We start from the raw sequence: 17,819 nt of genomic DNA, 5'->3' as shown, positions 1-17,819 counted from the left end.
ACCTGCTGAAATGTCTTGCATCTCTTGAACTACTTGCCTCCAAAACATTTCAAAATCTGTCGATTTATTGGATCGAATTTCCAAGGACTTGTCGTATGATATAATCTTTAAGAAAATAAATAGTCCAGCTTGCCTGAAAGTGTTCATTAAGAGAATCCTGAACTTGTTCACATAGATTGTGTACAAAAAATTAATTTTGTGTGTTTAATAAAAAAATAAATAAATAAATATGTTTCAGGTGCTGAGTAATACTGACAGACTCTCTGCTGTTGACTAAGCAAAAGGTAATTTCTCGAGTTAAAACTTTATAGTGGGTTTTTATCTCAGCTATCACGTTTTACTATAGAAAAATATTGTAAATAATATGGTAGAATAAACAACCCTCATTTCATTCATTTAAGATAAACGAAAAATAATTGTATTGGAATTGAGTAGTACCGCATCGGGTGTTAGTGATCTGAGAGTGAAATCGGAGTCCTCCTGCATGAACTCAAAGGTTTTCCCACTGTAGCCTGTAGGCAGCCCTCTCCACAATCATTTGTATGTGTAACCTAATTTGTAACATGTTAATAAGGCTCCCGGACAGATACTCATTGTACTTGTTAATAAGACAGGAAAGTTTCTGAAGAGCATCCAGATCTCTCACCATTCACACCAAATATGTAGCCTTACCACAGAGACGAACTGTCAGTGCATGAGCTCCCTATCCCTTATGTATCCCTTACCTCAAGGGCGCATTTCTAAGAACAGAGACGGTATTGTTGAATTCGCCCACTGCCAGAATCATAATTTTGTTAGCATATTCCCTCAACGAATGTGCCTCTGTCAGAGAAGATTAGGTAATCTACCACGATGTTCAAGAGGAGGAGAGACAGCACCTTCCCTTTGGGATACCATCGTTTAGTCCTAAGCTAAACCTAATATACATTTAGGTAATTGTTAGGATAGGCTGTGTTTTATCGTGTGAAATTCACCAGATGTTTTCCATATATGAACTTTCTGATAAAAACTGGCTTATTAGATACGGCACATTTCGTCCAGGGTATTCTAGGTTATAAATTAACAGAATGCCGGAAACAGTGGGAGCCCTAGGGCATAGGTCACATGTTGGCCTGACTTGATGAAATGTGACAAACAATTCCAGGTCTGTGTCCAACAGAGTAGAGGTTTTTTTTAGTAAATAGCCTGATCCCCTCAGGAATCTAACACCACAGGCTGGCCACCTGTGTGCGTAAAAGCATTTTCCCTCCTCTCCCAAAAAAAAGAATAATAATAGGAACTGGCGGTTTAAAGATTTGTCTAGTTTGATCACCTATAATCATTAATTATATCATTACACCTTTAAATTGATGAATTTTCTCATATATTTTATTGTCAAAACTTCTATAACCCTCAAATATCTCATAACTTTATGGAAATACCTTAGTATTCATATCCCAAATGGTGTAGTGCACGTTACGCTATATTGTAATACTATATGATAAAGTAGTATTCCCATTGAGAAATATTTAGTTTGGATACAATTCCACCAAGTTAAATTAAATGTCGGTTATTATGAGAATTTACTTTTAAATATCAAGTTTCAAATGTAGTTTGAACACCAGCTAGTAATATAGGACTTGCAGATAGTAATAGCGCTGTTACTGGGCCACTGACTCTCTCGAGAAACGTTAATAGCAGATATAACGGCACTGATACAAGTACAATAACGTAGCACCACCATTGATAAATACTTCTCTTTGTTCTTGCTTTTTGTAAAGCTAAATAATTTGTTTAACTAACGTCATTATAAATACAAACAAACAATTATTTTTTCTATAAATATTTTCAAGATTTTAGCTAAAAGTGTCTAAAAAAATTAGAAGAATTGTTGAACATTTTAATGGTACCTAGTTGTAATTAGAGAAAATAAAAATAAAATAGTGTGCACTTGGTATTGATTAACTTGTTGTTATTTAGAATTGACCATGTCAATAAGGAGGCTGTACATGACATATATGACTCTAAGATGGCTTTATAGTAAACATACATTACGGTATCATATTTAAGATCGACATAATTTGAACTTATTGGAAAATGAAACCAATTAAGTTCAAGCCCTTTTATGTGTATTAACCAATATGTGTATTATTTTTTGTGTATTAGTGGATACTTTGTTTTGGAGAATGTTATCTTTTATTCATTGTTGTTCATTGTTCCTTTTTAGTTTTATCTGTAATACTATTAAAGATAATTATTTTTACTAATTACAGTATATAAAAATAAGGTAAGTTTAATATTTAGTAAAATTTACTGGAACTACACCTGAATATAATATATTTACATATTTACTCTAGTTGAAAATAACTCCTTGATTAATCAGTTAGGATGCTTTACAAATTAAATTTATTTATTTATTACCGATAGACATTTATTGCTGTTAGAAATGTATTAGGTTATACTTATTGCCATATTGCTGACCTATCATTGAATGGTATTATCTATGGTTTTCAGAAACTCAATTACGTTTACGTTTGGTAACTCTAATATCATTCTATGATTTCTTAAATGCTCAGTTTTTTCCTAAGACACCGTGGTGTAGGAAACTTAAGTAACCGGGAATAGATTAATACAAATAAGAAAAACAATTGTCAAAGATAACATTTTTTATGTTTTTCATAGTAAGCGGGTGGGATGGTAAATATACATAAAGAAAACGTTACTTTTGTGTTTTATTCTCATTGTTGCCTCCTTAATTGAAATTGTATTTTGTTATTATTTAGTGTTTTAATCTCCTAAACATGTTTACCCAAAGCTCCCCAAGAAATAAAGATTATAAAAACATGTATGTATTTACGGAGTTGTGAATTATGTTAATTAATATTTGAAACGTAATGTGTTGTACAGAATAACTGATGTAACAAGCAACGATATCTCTAAATGGAGCAATTCTAGTGGGAAATCTCTCAGCTTTGAGTGCACCCATGGGAAATGGGAACAGAGCGGGAGTGATTACATACAGCAGGCTAGAAAATATTTTTCATTTCAAGATTGTTAAAACGTAACGGTTCGGTTGGAATGGTGTTACCACTGCAATATGATTTATTGCCTTAAATATAATACGTACATGGTTTAATGATAGACATGCTAGAAGAAAGTGTATGTATTCTTGAGTTTTGGATACAAATTCAGTTCGAATTTGAATTTAAAATCTAATTACGTTTTTCATGAGATGTCGTTGTTCTGCTCATTTCAATAGATGCTTTGTTACAGATTCTCGAAAGACTTACGACTTGTTCCAACTTTGAGTAAAACGTGAGTGTAAAATTGATATCAATTTAATTTTAGTACTTTCACCTAGTTTGTACATCCGAACAACAATTGTATTGCGTTTGTGTTTATTTTTTATTCTTATATTGTAATTTTCCAAAAATTGCATTACTTATTTTAAGAAGAAATCATTGTTCATTTAAACGCTTATCTATTTTATTGGGCTTTTCCTTTAAAATTCCTTGAAGTTGACTGTGTTCACTGACAGCCATCCTACGTAATTTTGAGCCTACAAAAATTGCCTACCAAACGTGAGCAGCATCAAATATGTATTTTCATACGTACATCATATACGTTCGGTGGCTGGTTAATGAGGTCGGGCTACAGAAATTGCTTATTTTTAAATACGATTAGTAAAAGTACTTGTGACCCGTGAATATCCGCATGAAGTAGGAATATCACCCTTCATTCCATGTTGAACTTACTGGATTAATATTTTTGTCCAGCAACCCTGTGTCTATTAATTCTAGCTCTCTTGAAAACGATGGTTGTTGTGGTTACGAGTACTTTAGTCTAAATTCGAGGGGCCCTTTCTATTCCAACCTACCTTTTACACAGCCAAGTAAAAGCATAGGATAATAGTTAATTATGAAAGTGGCTGGTTCAGTGGTTTGTTTAATGTGTTTAAGATGCAAATGCGGTTCGAATTAGTTATAGTGGCACTACATGCAGTACCCATTCAGATAACATGGATCCCCATCGAATCGCATCGGATAACAGTAAATAAAGATACATTAAATTTTCTAAAGCTGGAATAAAGCACCCGAAATGAAATAAAACTACAACTGCTCACAGTGTGTTTAGATTATTCGGTCATAAAATGAATGCTGACATTTTATGGAGTTGTATAGTTTAAATTTTACAATAAGCTTCACAACTAATTGAAACAAACATTGTATAATTTTGTGTTGATGTTATTTCAGAATAGCAATGGCTCTCAAGTACAGTGAACGATAAAGGCCACCTCTGCCCCAGCAATGAGACCATGGGACGCATGGAGGTGACACGGAGCTCAGTGTAAGACTATGATCCTGCGACGAACGGAAGCTACTCGACGGAGGCGCAGCAAGTGTCTGTGGCTGGCACTAGCAGGGATGCTCCTGATGGGAGAGGTGAGCGGAAGTTTGTAAATACTTATATTCCAACTATGGTTTCGCGATTCTGGATCTTAAATCACATTATATTATTATGTTTTCTGGTTATGAGAAAACGTGAGTGCAATGTAAAGGAATATACTAAATTGAGGTATTTTTTTTTATTGCATTGATAAAGCCACTACTGCAAAAGGCATGTGAAATACAGTAATTTATTCAAACAGATCTGAAAAATCAGTGGGGCGAGTTGGAAGTTTACTACCAATAAAATGGGTTTGCTTAGTTTTAGTGTTGTGTCTAGCGTTTAATAAACTACAGATTTTCCAAACTAGGTCTTAATCTCTCATTTTACAACATTTAGTCCACTTAATTAATTGTGCAAGGAGTTCGTTAATTTGAGAAATGAGCGATTTATTTCTATGTTGAAAGTTAACTAGTGTTGTATCTGTGAATTATATATGGTGAAATTCTTAACTTTAATAACAAATATTCGTACGTTGTATGCGTTACATTTTGAGCCTACTTTTCTTTTTGCAGGTGGTCCAAGGGTTCGTAGCAAGTAGGGTAGTGAGGACGAAGAACGGAGAAGTTTCAGGTCTGGTTGTCCAACCAGAGAGTAGACATCTTGACCCAGTGGAGGTATACAGAGGGGTTCCTTACGCATCTCCACCCACTGGAGTTCTCAGGTAAATAACAAACATATTTATTTCATTTTTCTCAATTTCCTTTTATAAAAAATTAAGCATCCTTTTTTAAACGTGACATTGTTTGTCTGTATTATACTGTTAAAAAGAAATCTTATAGTAGGTACTTAGTTTTGTAAACGTAGATGATAGCTAGTTATATTTAAGTAAATATTTGTCCATAATCAAATACGTCAATGTGTATAAAACATTATTTCCAGGTTCATGCCCCCCGTGACTGGTGCTCTCTGGTCTGGAGTGAAGAACGCCGATCGTTTCAGCCCAGTGTGCCCCCAGAGGCTCCCTGACATCCACAACGAGACGGCAGCTCTCAAGAAGATGCCGAGGGGACGGCTAGAGTATTTGAAGAGGCTCTTGCCTTACCTGAGCAACCAGAGTGAAGACTGTCTATACCTAAATATCTACGCCCCAGTGCAAGGTATATACACTAAAAACACAAATTATTAATAATCACGATCGTAAGTATCACAACTAAAGATAGATTATGTAAACTATCTTCTCTTATCACTATACAATATTTCTTCAAAAGATATATGTATAAGACATGGTTGAATTCTGACGATTTGTTACTATTTAGACAGGGATACGCTCGCCAAATATCCGGTGCTTGTGTTTATCCACGGAGAGTCGTACGAATGGAACTCTGGGAACGTGTATGATGGCAGCGTGTTGGCTAGCTATGGAGGACTTGTGGTGGTCACTGTTAACTACAGGCTTGGAATACTAGGTAAGTAATACATTTAAAACTACTGAAAAAAATACAAGTTTTAGAATACAGGTTACCTGCAATCATAAATTGTTAGATCCTTTATACTGCTCTTCTATGCAATCAGGATAAACTTCGTCCTTACTTGAGTTAAGACGGCTATTAGCGAACTTTTATTATCAAAACTATCCTTATTGAACTAACGAGAACCTTTCAAAGTTTCGTACAACTCATAAAACTAAGTTAAGCGAACTTCTAACCTATTAGGAGTGCTATCTTTCTCCCCGAGTGAAAGCCTTTCAAAAGTTTCAAGATTACCTAATTTTGTAAGAGAACAATACTGTTAGGTACAATTTACAATAATTTTCGCCTACTTAAGTTAAAGATAGTAAATACATTTTTCGAATAGACAAATTGTATTAAGGAATTATACCTATATAGAAATCCTTTTTACGGTAATTTATATCCATTTATGAAATAGTTTGACAAATATTTGTTGATAAAATACTGTTATATGCTATATAAAGTGTTATTACTATAGTAGTATGCTAAAAATACGTTTACTGAATTTATGAATCACCACTAATGTAAAATATTTAGTAATATGTAATTCTTTCTCTCGGTTTCATAGAGCCCCTGACCAGTAAAAATATATTTTACAATTACACATGTAATAAAAATTCACAGACTTAAAATTGTTACATTATTAACAAATATTTCTATTTTTTACTTTGTATGAAACAAATAATAAATACAATAATAAAATAAAATACCGAGAACAATTAAAAATTAAAAGATCTTCCTATGAATAACAATCTTAATCATCTATCAGTTTAACAAAAAATATTAAATATGTTATCTAACTAAATTTTTTAGCAGATTTTGGCTTAGTATTTCATATCTTTTGTCCCGTGATTTACCTACGAATAATTACTATTTCCTAGCAAAAGGTTCCAAACGATATCCATAACATTTTACTCATAGTATATTTTTACGGGTGTATGGTACTTATGAATTATAATTTCAGGTTTCCTAAACGCCAATACGGACTTGCATTCAAGATCTCCAGCAAATTACGGCCTCATGGACCAGATAGCAGCACTGCACTGGATCCAGGAGAACGTTGCCTTCTTCGGTGGAGACCCTAGCAATGTCACCCTCGTAGGTCATGGCACAGGAGCGGCCTGTGTGCACTTCCTCATGACCTCCAGCGCTGTGCCGGATGGTATGTCACAAACAATATGAATGTTTTATTTTATTTTATGATCTGATTCTACTGAGAAGTAAAACCAGTTCGATAAACAATAACTAACGTCAATTTTGTTTTAAAAATACGTCATTTAGAAAACACTCATAAACGATTTCAATGGCATATAAGTAACTATCTTGTTCGAAACCTTGATTTTAGATTAGCTTATACACTAAATAATACCAATTCCATTTTAATATAAAAAAAATTAAATAATGCTCGCCTAGTAATCAAATGGTCGCCGGTTCGATCCTGAGAAAAGATAGTAGCTTTTTGATGGTTCGAAACTGGACCCAGCTGTTCCTGATCATTGGGCTTTAAATAAACTAGCTGTTACCCACGGGCTTCAACCCGTTTGACTTCATAAGTATTATAAAAAACTATTGATTGGTTTCCTTTTACTAATTGTTCACAGTTGTACTAAACAGATTGTAAAATAAAATAAAGTAAAAAAAAAATTGATTGGTTAAGTAAAGCTGAAATAAACATAACAGAATACAGCATTACAAACAAATAATCACAATAGATTTAAATAAGGTAATAAATTGAAAGAATAAACATACAAATAAGAACAGCTGAGGTATTTTTAACATTAAGTATATGGAAAGTTCCCTTTGGAAAACAATTATGACCTTAAAGGGCAATTTATGAAAAAATGGATAATTTTTCGCAAGGTTTCTCGTCATGACGAACATTTTAAGTATATGGTTAATGGGGGTGTGACTTGTAGTTTTCTCAAAAGTTCATGGGTACTTTTGGCTTTATATAAAGACGAGCTGTACCCGCGGGCTTTGCCCCGTTTAACTTCATAAGTGAGCTCGTTCGCATGGCTCAATCACGTCCTGGTTGAAGTTCATTCGCTACGCTCACTCACTTTTAGGTTTGCCTATTTAATGCCTAAAGAATCAGTGTACCAAATTTCAGCCTCCTAGGTAAATGGGAAGTGGGAGAATTAGTGATGAGTGAGTCAGTCAGTCAGTGAGGGCTTTGCCTTTTATATATATAGATGATCCTGACTAATAAAACAGCTGATCTTAGTCAGTAACATAGCTACAAAGATGGTCATCACACACCATTCTACACTAATCCTTCACTCATATTTGGATTAAAATACGCACCTAGGTGGCGTCCCCATATCAATGATTGATTGATTGATTGATTAAATATCGTAAAAACTTAAACTACATTGTAGTTCTTTAAATTAAATATTCCTGTAAAATTCAAATGTCAAATTGTTTATGAAGTTTCAAAACGAGCAAGTTTCTAGCTAACCCTTCTAACATCCCCGTTTGTTACACTGACGTAACACAAAGTATGTAAGAGTAGCTCCACGGTCATGTACAACACAGATGAAGTTTCCAAGGACTAATCTCAACAGAGAAATCCTTCCACAAGAACTTCTCCTGGGGGAAATGCAGTGAAACAGAATCTATCTCTGTGAAACTTTACCACTTACCTTTATTACATCCAACATGTTATCTTGTTGTTGTAGGGAATTAGAGTACTTTTAGTTGATTTATTTAAGCTACATTTCAAATCTTTACATGCAAACTGCTTATATAAAATGTTATAAACTACTCTCTTTTAACCACTTTCTTACATCTATTCACATTTGATTTCTGATGCTAGCCTTGAATGTAATTCTTTTTCACAGTTTGATTAAACTCATTTAGGATAGTAATACAAAATAATAAAACATTTATTCAAACTGGACTTAATCATATTAGTCAATGACAAAGCTATACGGATCATCTGACGCCTTTCTACACTCATATTTGTTAATTTACTAAGCATAACAATAATATTATTTGCCCTTTCGGCTGACTGTAGTAGTCACACGAAATCAACCGTATACCATTTTCGTATAAGCATTTTTAATATTTCGTAGTATATTTTCATATCACTAACTATTTTCCCAGGTTTGTTGTTCCACCGTGCCATCCTAATGTCAGGGTCCGCTCTAAGTCCCTGGGCACTAGTCCGAGAGCCAGCTCGCTTCGCTCGACAAGTTGCCAAGCACGTCAACTGCTCGCCCGAGATGCCTCACCCCCACTTGCTCAAATGTTTGCGTGAACGTCCACTTGAGGCGCTGCTGTCCACTCCCATCGATGTCCCTGAGTTTTCTACTGCCTTTGGTCCTTCTGTGGACGGTGTTGTTATAGACAATGGTAACCCAGAGCCTAGACCATCTAGTAATCAAGGTAACTTTTGTTTACATACCATCACAATGTTAGATTTGTTTGTCCATCTATTTACATGGTTATTTCGTTAACGAAATATACTTTACGTTAACCTTTTATATCTTTAAAAATGTCGAAAACACAAACCGTTACGTAGGAGAGCTTTTTAAATAAAATTTTGCTTATCCTGTTAAATCTTAGATTTAGGGTATGGCCATTGAGTTTTAAAAAATTGTTGGGTGCGTTGCAGTCATTTTCGAGTAAGAAGTACAGTGATAAGTCTTAGCTATGCATTACCGGCTGTAAATTACTTTAAAAATATGATTCTTCAACAAAATTTAATGCTATAATATGTTGCCTCATACTTAGCTCATGAACACTCACAAAATAGTGAAGTATCTAATGCAAATCAATATGGTTTTATCCAAAACAGAAAGCAACCATGGCCAGTACAACGAGTACAGTGCAAGTGGTCCAGGCAGGCCAGCTGCACCTGCCCATGACCCTCATACAGGGGGATACATCAATCTCAACAACCCACTGGCCAGGAAGGCCATGGTGGCCAAGATGTCCAGGTATGACCTGCTACTGGGAGTGGTCAAGGCGGAGGCTTACACAACCTTCAGTGGGGATGACGTACAGTACGGCATAGAGAGCGAGCGACGAACTAGGATACTCAGAACTTTCGTCAGGAACACCTACAGGTAAATTGAGATAGGGCTTAACATTTTTAAACTATTCACAAGGGAATTTGATAGCTGACAATTAGAATATATTTGTAGACTATATTCTCACATAGACTACGGCCACACTTGGTGACAAAGAATAGTTTGGACCAGAAATGTATTCACTATAGCTATGTGATAACATAAAATGCAGCATTAGTTAGAATCATGTGTTGATGGTGTTAACGATTCAGATTCGTACAAAGGATTTATCATTAAGTTTTTTTTTCAAATACCCGGTTTATATAGTACTGGTTTGTATTTATTAGGTTAAATAGTAAAAATACATAAACGCATTTCTACCAACCTTCCTTTTTTTCTAAAGCAAACACGTCTGGTCTGACCAGAAATTTAGCTGAGAGAAAGTGTTAAATACTCAAAAAAACCTCAAAGCATGTTATTCTTAGGTACCATCTCTCAGAGATCCTAGCCACGATTGCCAACGAGTACACGGACTGGGAACGCCCCGTCCAACACCCCATCAACATCCGCGACGAGACTCTAGAGGCGCTCAGCGACGCGCAGGTGGTGGCTCCCGTCATACACACCGCAGACCTGCACTCCTCGGCGAGAAGAAACTCATACCTGTATGTCTTCGACTACCAGAGCAAATTTGGAGACTATCCCCAGGTAGGAAGGATATGTGAAGAGGCAACGGTGGTAGGGAAGACAAAAGAAACATTGTATTGAATGTAATTTTTGTGAGCAAGATCTCTTCGGTGTAAATGTTTACCCTTTCCTAGGATGGATTAACTGATTTAAGGTAAAAAAAAACTGAAAAATGCCAATTTATTTAAATATATACATATCGATTGGTTATTATTCAAGTAAACCCAGACAGCGTAAGCAGAAAGCCATGACTTAACTAGTACTGTACCTACGAAACTTCTTACGTTTTGTTAGAAGTGTATTTTTAGTAATAGTAGTGAAATTGTGTTATTTGAGCGATTACTGCAGATCTTTATATCACGTATTGAAAAAAAAGAACAAAAAAAGTCTTTATGACGTTTTGTGATCCAAATTAGGCGATCCAATTACAGTTCATAAAATGCCATGAAAGTTAGTAAGTTAGTATTTTACTATCCGTGATGGATATCGGCCAATATAATATCTTAAATAGCTTACACCCTTCTTTATATACCTCTTTATTATCATAACAGACTGAGCATCATATTAATACGAAATATTGACACACTGAATAACTTTTAGAGAACGTAGAAACACATTAGTTTGGGGGGGGGGGTATTTGGAAAGTCTTAACGCTAAATATATTATTAATTATCATTCATTGAGCTGGAGAAGCTACCTATGTGCGGATTTTAACCCAAATATACGTGCAGTGGTAGTAAGATTATCTTTGCAACTTTGTTAGTGTTATATTATTTATGCTTTCGTAAAACGACTGAAAATGCCATGGATGATATCCCCTAAAAGATTTTTGTTTTATTTAATTATATTTGTATGTAAAATGTTTATGTTTTGTTCAAACATTACAAACTACATCACAATAAGGATTCAGACTAGGGAAGTTTACTAACAAACATAAACAATGTTTAAAGTAACTCTGAAAATAAATCAACTATATAACAAATTTTGCAAAGAAACTATAATGTTTAACTTATCTCTACAATGATGTACGACCTGATCAAATCACAGACAATCTCAAATTTAAAATTTACAGCGCATAGTATATATTTAAGCCTAAAGAATACAATCAGTATGAAGTACTTACAATCACACAGTGTTTATTTCCTTGGAGTAATATCTATTGTAAAGCGTAATAGATATTAAACCGTCAAGCAGCTGGCGATTCCCTGAGCTCCACGTGTTTTGTATTGTTACAGCGCCAGGGTTGTATCCATGGGGAGGAGCTGCCTTACGTGTTCGGAGCGCCCCTAGTGGCTGGTATGATGCATTTCCCCAGGAACTACACTAAGGCAGAAATACTACTCTCTGAAGCCACCATTCTCTATTGGAGCAACTTTGCTAGGACTGGGTGAGTAATATAGAAATATATTACACAACTTTCTATCCACATTGGTTTACAGTAATCCAATAATAATAAGACTTTGTAATAGTGATATTAAAACCTTGGTCATGCATTATAATATGTCACAATGTAAAGTATAAAACCATTAAAAATTGCTTTAATAAATTGTTTTAATTAGTACTGAAATGTTACTTAGATTCATCAAAGGGTTAAGATGTGAGTTTTATGTAGTTGATTAAGGTAACAATGAAACATAAATTTGTAAAAGCCAGTTATTATAAAACAATATGTTACATACTTAGTATATGGTATTTTTTTAGAGACAAAGTGTCCCTATTATTTCATATTGTATTTTAATCACAATACTAAAGTTAAATAACTAATTCCCCAATTGTTAAGAAGAATCTCCTTGTTGATATTTTGGTAGAAATGTATATTTATAAGTTTAAGTTATATTTAAAACCCTAAGGTTAAACTAGTTTTGATGGAATACAAATTTCTTAGTTTTAAAAGGAAGTGTGTGTTAAGAAAAGAAAAACTAACCTCAAGTAAATTCAATGTAAAATATGTTTTAGGTTAAATTACTCTGAATACAGGACAAAACTGTAATTTGAAATCAAATATTTTTGTAAATTTTCAATTAGGCAAAGGAAAATTCTCTTAATATTTTCTGTTTAGGGGATTTTTTTTGTTTCCAAGGAAACGCCTCTTATTTTCATTCCGTGTAAAACCTAAACATTAAAGGAGGTAATACCGAATGTTTGATAGGTTAGTACTTTAGAAGTAAAACCATGATTGAAAACAAATAGAAAATCAAATTATTTTCATAGAAACATATCACAAATTTTATTTGTCAGAATTTTATTTCAAGAAATTCTAACTTTGACCCTCCTCATCCTTCAGAACCTCACCATTGGTTCCCCCCTCCACCTCCTCCAGACATCCTAACATCCTTGCAGGAACTCCTAAAATTACCTTCTTCTGTAGCCTCCATCAAAACCTACATCTCAAACTCTTTCAGATCTTGGTCCTTGAGAACGAAAACTGAAAACCTCCAGACTTTGTTTCATTTTCCCTCTTATCATCCTTTTCCTTTACTCTTGAAACGTAGCAGAAATAAACGATGGCTCAAGTAATCAATACGTTGGTGATAATATAATAGCCTACAAAGGCTGAGATCAAGCATAGCTCCCATTGAGAAATTCGTAAATAATATTAAATAACATAACTAAAGAAACTAGTTTCAAATTTGGTAGAAATCTTCGTTTGCATGAGGTCGTAGTTTACTATGGAAATGTATTTATTTTTAAAATTAAAATTTAGTTTGCTATGGTAAAATTATTGATATGGCACGGTTGTTGAATATTGTAAAATGTAAAATAATAAACAAGAATAAAAAACTGTTTCCACAATTCTATCCGAATATTTTTTTTGTTTTAGGAATCCTAATGAGCCACAGGATGCTGATCTCGTGCATGGTTTTAGACAAGAGAAGAATCGATTCAAGAACATTGAATGGGCTCCATATGAATCCGTTCATAAAAAATATATTTGTCTTGGTAAATTTATAAAATATTTCAGTCATAGTATTAAGACAAATCTCTATACTATTTAAAGGCTTGAAATAAAGTCGAGAATTCAAATTGAATTAGATAGAAAACCTTTTCAAGATTAATAACAGTAACTCTAAATCATTAACTCAATCGCACACAATTTTACAAGCTATTTTCCTTATTTTCTGAAAGAACTTTTGAAGCAGTTCAATTTAATTATGTGCTCTAACAAATTTTCTGCTTAAATTTTCCTTACTACGCTAAACGTAATTCGATCAAATACGCTTAGGTGCCTTTATTATGTTCTAAAATTAAACCTTCAAAGCTAGTTATTACTTGGTTGATTTTTAATTACATTTAGTATCAGGACTCTAAAAAGTATTTTAAATGTTCTGAGGATATTCCTTTCATCATGGAATAAAAAAAAATATATCATGTGATATGAAAAATCGTGTGAATTTGGAAAAATTTTATTAATCATGTGTATGATTTGACAATATGGTTGTTTACAAAAAAAGTTGACCAAAAATATGAATCTAATAAATTTTTGATGTGTGAATTTTATCGTGGTATGTAGGTTATGTTAATTCTATTATAGAACTGACACAATGTGATTTTGTACATGAGTTATTACATTGAGTTTCCAGTTGATTTCCAACTGTAGTTTAATCAAAACAACTCAATACAGATTGTTTTTTACTTAAACAATTACTTTTACAACAATTACTCAAACGAATAATGAATTATTGCTATTATATCTTCTTCTCTCTCTGCAGATATAAAACCAAAGCTCAAGAACCACTACAGGGCCCACCGTCTCTCCTTCTGGCTGAACCTTGTCCCGGATCTCCACAGACCAGGCGGTGACGACGTTCCTCGGACTCACCATCAGCTGGAGACAGACGACCATCCTCATTTGGTACCAAGCTTTTATTATGAACAATGTACTCGTTTAAATTTCTCTGCTCAATTTGTATGATGTATACAAGGGAGTTAAGAATCTAATTATGTTATGGGTTATTTTAACTACTATAAACACCCAAACTCACGATTTTTAGCCAACAATTTGCACCCCTGATGACTTATATTTCGGGGATTGTTGACCTTGGTAAAATTGCAATTGAGGCTCCCAAAGAAACGTCAGAATAGATTATGTTAGAATATAGTTTAATCAGCTAATGCAATTTACAAATTTTACTTGGAATACGCTTGTAGACTTTCCCATATTATATGGATAAACAAATTATTCAGTGATTATCTTTAAATATGCAATATAGATAATACTTTACATTGCATTTCAAGACTGTATGCACTTTTGGATAAAATTTAACTTAGTGTAACGGAGCAGCATCGAAGTTTTATAATTGAAATTACCAACTTTGATCAAATGTGAGAACATTCAAACGGACAAAACTGAAAGGATATAGTGTCATAGGAACATACATATGACAGAAAATAAAATTATTTAAATTAGTAAACTCAGTGAATCTCTGATCCAACTAGGTCTTTAGATGGTTCAATTTTTTAGAAGACCTAAATCATAATTTTTCACATAACGTATTTACATTATTATAATAACATGTCAAAGATCATAATATTTACTTGATCAAAAATTAGTTCCCATATTTTCCTGGACATTGAAAAATTGAGACATGACAAATGCAACTGAGAATGTAGCAAATGTAATGTTATCTACACAATATAAGAAAATAATTACCTATATCTCCTTGTACTAATTAATATATAATGTAATTAATATATACCTAGTTTCCGGCTGTTCCATCCTCTCGTAAGCCTCCCCACGACACCACGACTGACAGTGTAGGCCAGGGAGTTCTGCCTTCACCTTCCTACGACAACAGTTCCCTGGGACTCTACATGCCACCGGTTGTGGTCGTCGCTCCCTCTTCCTCCGACAGAGGCTCTGCCGCACAGGAGTCTTCGGACAACAGTCAGCAGGTAATACATAGAATGTAGACGTTTTTATTTAGTTCTGTGCTGCATATTATTCATGTAAGAAATCCATCACCCAGTTTAGACCTATTTTGAAGAAGAATTAAATGCTAGGAGTACTACGAGAATTTGTATTCTCGTCCAAAAGTCATATAAAAGGAAACATCCAAATAAGATATTATTAATGTTCAACTCATTTTCAAGTGCTAGATCCTTAGGCCTACTTCATAATTTACATGGTTATATGGTTTTATCAATATTCCTGTCATAGAGCGAGTTAAACAGACTAGATGTAGTCGCTGGAGAAAAAAATTTAATGAATGATCCTGAACTAAAACAGAACGTAATTATTGAACAGCTTCCGAAATACATCGAACATTCATTGTTTGGCACGATTGCACCATCAGTCTCATAAAATATATGTAGCTTCTGAAACGAAAAGCTAAGATGCCCTCACCACGAGAGATTTTCACCGCGATCGCGAAAGAGGCCCACGATTTTTCCACTATTAGGGCAAATGAAGTTCTCATTAAGCTTTTATTTTTAAGCTTGAACCAGGTTTTCCTAATTAGAGTAAGTAAGCTGTTATAAAATCAACCATTTTAAGATGTGTAGTATTTTCGTCCGTGCTGTTATTTAATTTTATAATTTACAATCAAGTACTAACACATATCGTTATTAGGAGGATGGGTTTGCCGCTTACTCTACAGCGTTGAGCGTGACGATAGCCATCGGTTGCTCTCTGCTGCTCCTCAATGTCCTGATCTTCGCCGGCGTTTACTACCAGAGAGACAAGGGAAGACACGGTGACTCGAGTCCGGCCAGTAACAACTCCACAGCCTCCTGCAACTCCACGCTCAAGAAGCGGCAGGAGAATGGCGGACCTATGAGCAATATCTGTGTAACTGGAGGTGAGGGAGTTGTTATAATTTAGACATCGCAATGATAGTAAAATGATATTGGGATAGCGACATTTGATGGATATTAGGGCAGTATTGTAAAACATGATATGCATATGAGTCTATAACTAAATGATCGAAAAGGTTGATTAGTATATAAATTATATTTCCTGCAGAAATAATATTGTCTGTAATTGTGGTCACTAAGCTTTCACTTGTCTAATCACAACATTAGTCATAAACTTACAGCGTCATTTAGGAAGTAATATATAGAATATTAAACAAGTAGATACACAGCTCAGATAACCGCAGTATACTGTTGCTTTAATGTAACATCGATAACCTTCACCTAAAGGTTCTACGTAAATAGTTATTTCCAATCGGATATTTTTACACACAAAAAATATCTAATATACAATGTACCTAAACCACGAAGTTGACATGAATGTACATTTATAGGACCTACGGAGCTCCTGCAGATCATGGAAACCCGTACACCAACCAGTATACCCTCCATCCTTAAGACTCCAACCTCGGACACAACCCTCTTGGTGCTCCAGCCTCCCCAGAGTCATCGTCTGCCTCCCGCGGAGTTCACTGACGGAGGAACCCTCCCTAGGCCTCCTCCACCCCCCAAGGTCGTCAAACCCCCGGCTCAAGCAGAGACCCAGCCACTCCTCGCACCTCACGGGAGTATCCAGCTCATCAGCACCCATCCGGGTACTCTGGGACGGAAACACACCCAGGGAAAACCGATGGAGGAGCTAAGGGTGTGACAAATCGAGCGACAGGTCGACTTCCGGTGCCTGGCCAACGACCTGAACCGGATATGTGACCAGCTGAACCGGAGCAAACCGGAAACGGAAGACGCGCTGTATCATGTGTGACCCGTGTATAGTGTATATAGTGTTAAAGCGGACGATAGTGTTATGGTTTCAGTGTTTTCTTTCTTTTCGTCGTGTCTTTTCTTGATGTGACCAAATTTCGTACCAATAATTTTGTTATCTATCGAATGGTTTATAAATAATATCTTTTAAAATGGTTCGTATGTTTCAAAAAGTTCTTAAAACATAAAAAAATTCTTAAAATGTATTTTTTCGTATTAAAATTAAATTTCAAATTGCAACATGATTACACATTTATTGAGATATATTATAAGGCCTTCTGTGATTTTTAAATCATTCAAAAATTCAATCAATCCAGGTTATATTACACTGTTGAAAAACATGATTTTAAGGATGTATGAATAAAATTAACCAAAAAAAATGAATTTTTTTTTATAAGTCAACGATATTATAAATTTGTAAAATTGAACTTTTGCTAACTTAAATATTATATTAGGTACTAAAAGATCTTCTTAATTAAATTCGTAGTAGTTTTCATGATAAAATTTAACATATGTTTCTATCCCTCCTATTACTTTATCAATTTGTATGTATTCCTGCCCAAGTTCGTAT

The 17,819-nt window shown here is 34.4% G+C and overlaps 1 protein-coding gene across 1 annotated transcript; it reads left to right on the top strand.

Annotated features, from left to right (window-relative positions):
• The first annotated feature begins 259 nt into the window (after positions 1-259).
• Positions 260-17,559, top strand: LOC128993257 (neuroligin-4, Y-linked-like). The gene is made up of 16 exons (XM_054417043.1): positions 260-284; positions 3,253-3,294; positions 4,233-4,421; positions 4,941-5,089; positions 5,308-5,525; positions 5,685-5,834; positions 6,841-7,038; positions 8,982-9,263; positions 9,676-9,946; positions 10,375-10,597; positions 11,812-11,963; positions 13,398-13,516; positions 14,287-14,429; positions 15,278-15,469; positions 16,146-16,374; positions 16,822-17,559. The coding sequence occupies exons 3-16, from the start codon at positions 4,335-4,337 to the stop codon at positions 17,136-17,138; spliced, it is 2,730 nt and encodes a 909-aa protein (XP_054273018.1). The 5' UTR covers positions 260-284; positions 3,253-3,294; positions 4,233-4,334; the 3' UTR covers positions 17,139-17,559.
• The last annotated feature ends 260 nt before the right edge of the window (positions 17,560-17,819 follow it).

Source organism: Macrosteles quadrilineatus, unplaced genomic scaffold (genome assembly GCF_028750875.1).
Source record: "Macrosteles quadrilineatus isolate MER2022 unplaced genomic scaffold, UCM_ALF_1.0 Scaffold_4__1_contigs__length_99947679, whole genome shotgun sequence".
NCBI classification, from domain to species: domain Eukaryota; kingdom Metazoa; phylum Arthropoda; class Insecta; order Hemiptera; family Cicadellidae; genus Macrosteles; species Macrosteles quadrilineatus.
This window is presented reverse-complemented; position numbering and strand designations above follow the sequence as displayed.

Bases quoted from the DNA above. Each gene is read 5' to 3' on its own strand.
- LOC128993257 (XM_054417043.1), top strand. From the start codon at position 4,335: ATGATCCTGCGACGAACGGAAGCTACTCGACGGAGGCGCAGCAAGTGT. The intron at 4,422-4,940 runs GTGAGCGGAAGT...TTCTTTTTGCAG, and splicing joins GGATGCTCCTGATGGGAGAG to GTGGTCCAAGGGTTCGTAGC. The intron at 5,526-5,684 runs GTATATACACTA...GTTACTATTTAG, and splicing joins TATCTACGCCCCAGTGCAAG to ACAGGGATACGCTCGCCAAA.